General features: G+C 38.9%; 1 protein-coding gene across 1 annotated transcript; it reads left to right on the top strand.

Annotated features, from left to right (window-relative positions):
• Nucleotides 1-294: 294 nt before the first annotated feature.
• LOC115195218 (ras-related protein Rap-2c-like) lies at nt 295-558 on the top strand. Its single transcript, XM_029755003.1, has one exon. The coding sequence runs from the start codon at nt 295-297 to the stop codon at nt 556-558; it is 264 nt and encodes an 87-aa protein (XP_029610863.1).
• The last annotated feature ends 9,598 nt before the right edge of the window (nt 559-10,156 follow it).

Here is a 10,156-nt window from a genome sequence, read left to right as displayed (position 1 = left end):
GGTCTGAAATTATGAGCAAATCAGTCTATACAGTCGAATTTAAATGCATTACGTTAAGTTTTTTCCAACACAACGAGAATATTATTTAAACATTTTTTTATAGATGATTAATGTGGTATTTTCTATTATTAGTTATTATAATGTCCCATCAACTGCTGTAGGCTATTTTGTGCTATGATAGGGACATCAAATTGTATTGCTTTAGTTTAGCCTATTTAATTGCTTTGATGTCGGCAGGAGGCAGTGGCATTTTGACAAATTATTCGAATCCTCCTTGACCGCATCAGTTGGGCAATGCGTGAGTATAAAGTCGTGGTCCTCGGCAGCGGAGGTGTCGGCAAGTCTGCTCTCACCATGCAATTTGTGACCGGAACCTTCATAGAGAAGTATGACCCGACAATTGAAGCTTTTTATCGAAAGTTGATCGAGGTGGATTCCTCCCCGTCAGTACTGGAGATTCTGGACACTGCTGGGACAGAGCAGTTTGATTCTATGAGAGGCCTTTACATCAAGAACGGCCAGGGCTTCATACTAGTCTACAGTCTGATCAACCAATAGAGTTTCCAAGACATCAAGCCAATGAGAGATCAGATCATCAGAGTTAAAAGGTGATTTCTGAGTTTGATATTAATTCCCTGACTCTGTCACTAGATTGAAAGTTAATTTGGAACATGATCAGAGTCATGGCCTATGGTCCTATTGAAATCAATGAATATAGGCTATATTCTAGTAACTTCTAATGGTCTAGTAATTACTCTAGTTTATTCCACTACTAATTGCTAATTAGTATGTGTTTGTGTGCGTACACGTGTGTGTGTGTGTGTGTGTGTGATTTGATTCCTTTGGATCGAACATACTTGAGCAGGGTTGGGCTCACATCTGCTTAGTTTTATCTTGGACATGTGAAACCAAACAAGCTTCCTGTTCTTTGAGGAGATATTATCTGATTCATCCAGGTCACGTGTTAGTCATGAAAGTCCAGCTGTGCTTCACCTGTACTCTATTGCCCAGAAGTCCTTTGGCTTGATGTTGGACTTCTAGCTAGATGGAGAACCCATACGAAATCTGAACTGGACAGAGCATAGGCTATCATTCAGATTGTCTCACATACAGTTCCTTCAGAAAGTATTCACACCATTTGACTTTTTCCACATTTTGTTGTGTTACAAAGTGGGATTCAAATTGATTTAATTGTCATTTTTGTCAATGACCTACACAAAATACGCTGCAATGTCAAAGTGGAAGAATTTGTTTTAATTTTAGTATTTTATTAATGAAAAACAAAACACTGACATATCTTGATTAGATAAGTATTCATTACGTTAAAAACACCTTTGGCAGTAATTACAGCTGTGAGTCTTTTGGGGTAAGTCTAAGAGCTTTGCACACCTGGATTGTACAATATTTGCCCATTATTCTTTTTAATATTCTTCAAGCTCTGTGAAGTTGGTTGTTGATCATTGCTAGACAGTCATTTTCAAGTCTTGCCATAGGTTTTCAAGCAGATTTAAGTCAAAACTGTAACTAGGCCACTCAGGAACATTCAATGTCCTCTTGGTAAGCAACTCCAGTGTAGATTTGGCTTTGTGATTTAGGTTATTGTCCTGCTGGAAGGTGAATTCAACTCCCAGTGTCTGTTGGAAAGCACACTAAACCAGGTTTTCCTCTAGGATTTTGCCTATGCTTAGCTCCATTACATTTATTTTTATCCTAAATAACTCTCCAGTCCTTGCCGATGACAAGCATACCCATACCATGATACAGCCACCCCTATGCTCAAAAATATGAAGAGTGTTACTCAGTAATGTGTTAGATTTGCCTCAAACATAACGCTTTTATTCAGGACAAAAAGTGAATTTCTTTGCCACAATTTTCACAGTGTTACTTTAGTGCCTGGTTGCAAACAGAAAGCATGTTTTGAGTATTTTTAGCTATGTAACCATTGTAAAATCATCATTGGCCTCATGGTAAAATCCCTGCGCAGTTTCCTTCCCTGTATCTTTGTAGTGACTGGGTAATTTTAATACACCATCTAAAGCCTAATTAATAACTTAACCATGCTCAAAGGGATATTCAGTGTCTGTATTTATTCATTTTTTAACCCATCTATCATTCGGTGCCCTTCTTTGCGAGGCATTTGGAAAACATATTATTTTTACTCCTGAACTTATTTTGACTTGTCATAACAAAGGGGTTAAATACTTATTGACTCAAGACATTTTAGCTTTTAATTTTGTATTAATTTGTAAAAAATTCAAAAAATGTAATTCCACTTTGACATATTGGGATATTGTGTGTGTTGAACAGTGACACAAAATCAAAATGTAAAACATTTTAAATTCAGCCTGTAACACAACAAAATGTGGAAAAAGTCAAAGGGTGTGAATACTTTCTGAAGGCACTGTAGGTCATCTCTATTACAATGTAGACCTGGTCCAGAATAGCAGTTTCCCTCCTCCCTGGCAACTAATTTAGGAAGTACTGTATCTTTGTAACTAGAGATGTTAGACAGTGGTTTAGAGAAAAGCCCAGAAAAAAACTCCAGGTCCTAGTTATTGGCAATAACTTGTCCTGCTCAGATCAAATGGTCAAGAAAAACTAAAGTCCCCTACTCAAAGTTTCGCTCTGATAGTTGGAACAAGTGAGACGATGAAGTGGCAAACAGATGCCTGATTCACACTATAGGGTCGACCCAAAGCGAACCGTACTTTACTGGCCATCCCAGTACAGCTCGGGTTGGTTTAGCTTGATTTAGCTTCTATTTTCCTGAATTTCATTACTAAGATGCTCAGTGCTCCTCCTGTTAAATTGTACCCTAGATATTGATCTAGGATCAGCTTCCCCTCCCACAGACCTAACCTTAACTATTAGTGGGGAAAATGCTAAACTGAACCAAGATCAGCGTCTAGGGGCAACTTCACCCTACTCCCATTAGCTAACTGCAGAAAGTGGTTTTACAGTACTTTTACTGCCTCACATAACCCATTATTGCTGAGCCAGCGAGCATAAGTGCACTATATCCTCAGTCACCACAACTCGGGATTGTGTTGGAGTTGGAAGCCAAGGAAACATCAGGCCTCCATTAGTGAGAAGGCACATAACCTAAAGCCATGTTTGACTCCTGGCAGCGGAATCCTCAGAACTAAGGGGGATCCAAGAGTGAGGTAATTTGGGCTGTGTGTGTGTACCTTCAGCTCTTGCTACGGCACCCCACAAAATAACCAAATAAACTTCTGTATCGTGTATATTGTTATTTCAGAAATCCAACCTGGGTGTGCTCCAACATGATCTCAATGATTTCCTCACATGAATGTGAAGGATAATGAGTCGATCGACCTAGAAGCTGCGTTTTCACAGCACTTCAGATGGGTTTCATGCTGCACTGATGCTGTGTTTGATAGCAAGAGAGGAACAACATCACAGGCTGTTAAGTGTAGTCATTTGTGCAATGGAGTGTGGTCTCAAACTACACTTCTAAGGAGGGACCTGTGATTGAAGTTCTGACGTTAAACCCACGTCCCTGCTCAACAGAGGGGTGGTGGTGTTCATTAGGCACACCATAGCAAAACGTTTGGAACCCACAGGGTCCTGCGTGGCTCAGTTGGTAGAGCATGGAGCTTACATCAACAGGGTTGTGGGTTTGATTCCCATGGGGGACAAGTATGAGAATGTATGCACTCAATACTGTAAATCTATCTGGAACTTGTCCTCTTGCTCAGTTGTGCACCAGGGCCTCCCACTCCTCTTTCTATTCTGGTTAGAGACAGTTTGCGCTGTTCTGTGAAGGGAGTAGTACACAGCGTTGTACGAGACCTTCAGTTTCTAGGCAATTTCTCGCATGTAATAGCCTTCATTTCTCAGAAGAAAGTTATTTGTTTCTGGCCATTTTGAGCATGTAATTGAACCCACAAATGCTGATGCTCCAGATACTCAACTAGTCTAAAGATGGCCAGTTTTATTTCTTCTTTAATCAGAACAATAGTTTTCAGCTATACCAACATATTTGCAGAAGGGTTTTCTAATGACTTATTAGCCTTTTAAAATGATAAACTTGGATTAGCTAACACAACATGCTATTGGAACACAGGAGTGATGGTTGCTGATAATGGGCCTCAGTACATATTCCATTAAAAATAAGCCGTTTCCAGCTACAATAGTCATTTACAACATTAACAATGTCTACACTGTATTTCTGATCTATTTGATGTTATTTTAATGGACAGAAAATGTGCTTTTCTTTCAAAAACATTTCTAAGTGACCCCAAACTTTTGAATGGTAGTGTCTAAAACTCAGAAAATCACTTATTACACTGCAATGCCCCATTAATTTGAATGACCAAACATTTCCTGCAAATGTCTTGCCCGCAAAAATATTGCATGTAAATATCCCAGATTGCACCTTTAATTAATAAAAAATGAGTACAATGAAACAACAGCAGCTCAAGGTTTGGGGGGCATCGTGCTGGAGAGAGTGCAGTCTGCAGTCATTAGTGTAATTGCACTGTGCTATAGGAAGCTGGTGTAGGTGTGCTGGATAAGGGAGCAGGTAGCCATAAGGCTGACACTCCTTCAGGCGAAACAAAGAATGGGAATGCCTTTCAAAAATACAACGGTTTTCTTGTTGTGTTGCTACATACGGTATAAACAATAACGTTTATGGAGTGATAGTAGTGGAAACATAAATTGAGAAATTTAATTTGGCACTAATATCACTCCATAAGGGTGTTCCAAACCTATACTTCAGCAGTTGCAATGATTACATTTCATATCTACTTCATGGCCAACAACTATTAAATGACCATTCTTCATTTGCCACTTGCACAGGATACAACAGGTGTAAAACAGTACAGTGAAATTCTTACTTTGAGAGCTCTTTAGCAACAATGCAGTAATAATAATAATAATATAGACAGTAGCAGATTTTTAAAAAAAAATGTTTTAAACAACACAAGAACTACCATGTGAGTTAAAGATGCACAATCGCTTCGCCATTTGCTGGTTGCTAAAATTCTAATAGTTAGCCTACTTTCAGTTTATGTGGCAAAACAAGCAAGTATAGTGTATAGAAATATATTTTCCATAACCAAAAATATTGTCTTTTCAGCTGTTTGAAGCTGATGTACAAAACCGAAAGTAAAAGATGCAAAAACTAAACTTAGGAACGGGAAACATAGAAATAGCGCACATAGAACATACAGTAGGGGGAAAAAGTATTTGATCCCCTGCTGATTTTGTACATTTGCCCACTTACAAAGAAATGATCAGTCTATCATTTTAATAGTAGGTTTATTTGAACAGTGAGAGACAGAACAACAACAAAAAAATCCAGAAAAACACGTCAAAAATGTTATAAAATGATTTGTATTTTAATGAGGGAAATAAGTATTTGACCCCTCTGCAAAACATGACTTAGTACTTGGTGGCAAAACCCTTGTTGGCAATCACAGAGGTCAGACGTTTCTTGTAGTTGGCCACCAGGTTTGCACACATCTCAGGAGGGATTTTGTCCCACTCCTCTTTGCAGATCTTCTCCAAGTCATTAAGGTTTCGAGGCTGACGTTTGACAACTCAAACCTTCAGCTCCCTCCACAGATTTTCTATGGGATTAAGGTCTGGAGACTGGCTAGGCCACTCCAGGACCTTAAAACCTCTTACATCTAGATGTTCCGCTAGCGGAACACCGCTCCAATATCCAATGATAGGGCGTGGCGCGAATTACAAATTCCTCGAAAATCCGAAAACTTCAATTTTTCAAACATATGACTATTTTACACCATTTTAAAGACAAGACTCTCCTTTATCTAACCACACTATCCGATTTCAAAAAGGCTTTACAACGAAAGCAAAACATTAGATTATGTCAGGAGAGTATCCAGCCAGAAATAATCAGACACCCATTTTTCAAGCTAGCATATAATGTCACAAAAACCAAAACCACAGCTAAATGCAGCACTAACCTTTGATGATCTTCATCAGATGACACTCCTAGGACATTATGTTATACAATACATGCATGTTTTGTTCAATCAAGTTCATATTTATATCAAAAAACAGCTTTTTACATTAGCATGTGACGTTCAGAACTAGCATTCCCACCGAACACTTCCGGTGAATTTACTAAATTACTCACGATAAACGTTCACAAAAAACATAACAATTATTTTAAGAATTATAGATACAGAACTCCTTTATGCAATCGCGGTGTCCGATTTTAAAATAGCTTTTCGGTGAAAGCACATTTTGCAATATTCTGAGTACATAGCCCGGCCATCACAGGCTAACTATTTTGACACCCACCAAGTTTGGTACTCACCAAACTCAGATTTACTATAAGAAAAATTGGATTACCTTTGCTGTTCTTCGTCAGAATGCACTCCCAGGACTTCTACTTCAACAACAAATGTTGGTTTGGTTCCAAATAATCCATAGTTATATCCAAATAGCGGCGTTTTGTTCGTGCGTTCAAGACACTATCCGAAGGGTAACGAAGGGTGACGCGCCGGCGCATATCGTGACAAAAAATGTCAAAATATTCCATTACCATACTTCGAAGCATGTCAAACGCTGTTTAAAATCAATTTTTATGCGATTTTTCTTGTAAAATAGCAATAATATTCCGACCGGGAGACGTCGTTTTCGTTCAAAGACTGAAAATGTAAAATGGACTCTTCATGTGCATGCGCGCACCCGTCTCATTGTTCTCAGATCGACCACTATCCAAATGCGCTACTGTTTTTTAGCCAGGGACTGCAAAGTCATCATTCAACGTTCTGGCGCCTTCTGAGACCCTATGGGAGCCTTAGAAAGTGTCACGTTACAGCAGAGATCCTCTGTTTTCAATAAAGAGGCTAAAGAAGGCCAAGAAATGGTCAGAGAGGGCACTTCCTGTTTGGAATCTTCTCAGGTTTTGGCCTGCCATATGAGTTCTGTTATACTCACAGACACCATTCAAACAGTTTTAGAAACTTTAGGGTGTTTTCTATCCAAATCAAACAATTATATGCATATTCTAGTTTCTGGGCAGGAGTAATAAACAGATTAAATCGGGTACATTTTTTATCCGGCCGTGAAAATACTGCCCCCTATCCATAACAGGTTAATGGGCTTCTTCTTGAGCCACTCCTTTGTTGCCTTGGCCGTGTGTTTTGGGTCATTGTCATGCTGGAATACCCATCCACGACCCATTTTCAATGCCCTGGCTAAGGGAAGGAGGTTTTCACCCAAGATCACAGGTCCCTCCTTAGAAGTGCATGTACTCATACCCGAGTCCTCCCATCAGCGTAAAACAGCAGGAACTGGGATTAATCAGATCAGGCAATGCTTTTCCAATTCTCCAGTTACCAGTGTTTTCGTTCCTTAGTCCACTGCAACCCCAGTTTCTTGTATTTTGCTGAAAGAAGTGGAACTGTAAGTAAGGTCGTCGGCTCCCATACCCCATTCGTGTCAAGGTACGACAAGTTGTGCATTCACATTCAATCCGAATGTGCAAACAGTCAGGAATGATCCGCAAGGAAGGTGGACCCTTTTGAATGTGAACGATTTGGCTCATTAATCTATATAGTCCAAATCAGGATGATCCACACTTCTTAAAAAAATATTTATACCTGTCACGTCCTGGCCAGTATAAGGGTTAATTAGTATTGTAGTTTGGTCAGGACGTGGCAGAGGGTATTTGTTTTATGTGGTTCAGGGTGGTGTGTTTGGTTAAAGGGTGTTTGATTTAGTATTTCCGGGTTTTTGGTTGATGGTCTATGTTTATGTATTTCTATGTGTAGTCTGGTGAGTGTGTTCTATGTTTGGCTAATTGGGGTTGGGACTCTCAGTTGAAGGCAGATGTTGTCTATATGCCTTTGATTGAGAGTCCCATATATTAGGGTGTGTTTGTTAGGTGTGGGTGATTGTTCCGTGTTTAGCGTAAGTAAGCCTAACAGGACTGTCAGTTTATCATTCGTTTTCTTGTTTGTTGTTTTGTATTCGTGTTGATTTAATTAAATGTTCAAAATGAACAACTGCACACCTGCTGCGTATTGGTCTACCTTTTCCGATGACGATTTCGCATTATCGTCAGAAGACGAAGATATTTGTGACAATACCAATCTATTGAACTTACAGGCAACAAACAATCAAATCATTACGGTGGGAGACTATAACACAGTGTTAAGTACCTTAATGGATCGTAGAAGGAACTCTATGTACTAACTATCATCCTCCTGCCCTTAAGGAGACCACAAATATTATGGGCACATTAGAAATAGTGGATATTCGGAGACTTAAAAACCCTGACCTAGTGAGATCAAGCTAGTCGTCTTGACTACTTTCTTGACTCTTTCTCTCTTGCATCAAAGTTTTAAAAAGTATGGATAGGAGACAGAATGAGATCGGACCATCATCTAATTGGCCTTCACATAACTCTTACAGAATTTCCACATGGACAGGGATATTGGAAATAGAATCAGTCTACTGGAGGACAATTTGTTCTAAACAAAATCATTTATAACTGAATTTTCTAGTACAATTATCACATTTTAAGGTATGACCCAGGTGCAGACAGTGTTGATGAAACTAAAGTTTATTCTTTAAACAGGGGCAGGCAAACGACAGGTCAAGGCAGGCAGGGGTCAATAATCCAGAGAGGGTGTAAGGCACCGGAACAGCCGTTGGGCTCAGGGTCAGGTCAGGCAGAGGTCGGTAATCCAGAGTAGAGGCAAAAGTACAGGACAGCAGGCAGGGTCAGGGCAGGCAGGAAAGGTCAAAACTGGCAAACTAGAAAACAGGGACTATAGCAAAGACAGGAGCAAGGGAAACTGCTGGTAGGTTTGAACAAAGAAAATGAACTCACACAGACAGACAGAAAACATAGGTATAAGTACCCAGGGGATAATGGGGAAGATGGGCGACACCTGGAGGGAGGTAGAGACAAGCACAAGGACAGGTGAAACAGATCAGGGAGTGGACAACAATATACTGCAGGTTCAGCAAATCCCCTTATTGTTTCGGATACCTTTAAATGTACCTTCAGAGGTCATTCAATTCAATATTCATCATTAAAAAAAGCAGTTTCTATCTAAAGAGACAAGACTAACAAGGGAAATACAGGAATTAACAATACAGGTAGATAGCAATAAAAACGGTCCTACAGTGGTACAAAACAATTTAGAGGAAAAACAAAAAGAACTGGACGAACTTATTAAAAAATGTAATATATTGCAAAAAATAAAGCAAACTGGATGGAATATGGAGAAAATGCACCAAATTCTTACTGAATCTTCAACACAGGAATGATTCATTCTTAAGACTGAGTCATCCATGATTCTCCAAATAATATTTTAAAAGAGAAAGCTAAATATTTTATATCCTCAAAGTTGTGATGCAAAAATACTAGTGAAATGAATAGCACTCAGAATTAAAAAGGTTTAACCAGGTATTGTTCATCCTGATCAGACAGGTTTTTTACATGGACGATACATTTGAGACAATATACGACAACTACTACATCTCAGAGTTTTGAACTGTCAAGTGGAGTTAAACAAGGGTGTCTGCTGTCACAAGAAGTATTTGTTATGGCCATCGAAATGCTAGCTATTAAAATATGATCAAATAACAACATTAAAGGATTAGAAATCCAAGGCTTAAAAACAACGGTGTCCATGTATGCCGATGACTCAAGTTTTATATTAAGTGCGCAAGTTGATCCCTGCAATGTCTCATTGAAGATCTAGATAACTTTTCTGGCTTCTCTGGAGTAGAACCTAATTATGATAACTGTACAATATTACGTATGGGATGTTTAAAAACACAACTTTTACATTAACCTGCAGTTTACCTATAAAATGGGCCGACGGTGAAGTACATACTTAGTATTCTTATCACAAAATATATAAATGAGCTCTCCACAATGAATGTCAATAGAAAACTAGTAAAAATGGACAAGATCCTGCAAACATTGAGAGGTAAATACCTGTCTTTATGGAAAAATTACACTAATTAACTCCTTCGTCATATCTCAGTTTATTCACTTACTTATGGTGCTGCCTACTACTGATGATTTGTTTTTCAAATCATGTGAGAAAAAAAATGCTTTAACTGGTTTGCTAAACCAGACAAGATAAAGTGTGCCTATCTTGAATAATGAATATGAACTGGGTGGGCTGAGATT

Source organism: Salmo trutta, chromosome 6 (genome assembly GCF_901001165.1).
Source record: "Salmo trutta chromosome 6, fSalTru1.1, whole genome shotgun sequence".
Lineage (NCBI taxonomy): Eukaryota > Metazoa > Chordata > Actinopteri > Salmoniformes > Salmonidae > Salmo > Salmo trutta.
Note: the sequence above shows the minus strand (reverse complement) of the source record. Positions and strands in the feature narration are given on the sequence as shown.

Excerpts from the sequence above, each read along its gene's own strand:
- LOC115195218 (XM_029755003.1), top strand. The coding sequence starts at position 295 with ATGCGTGAGTATAAAGTCGTGGTCCTCGGCAGCGGAGGTGTCGGCAAG.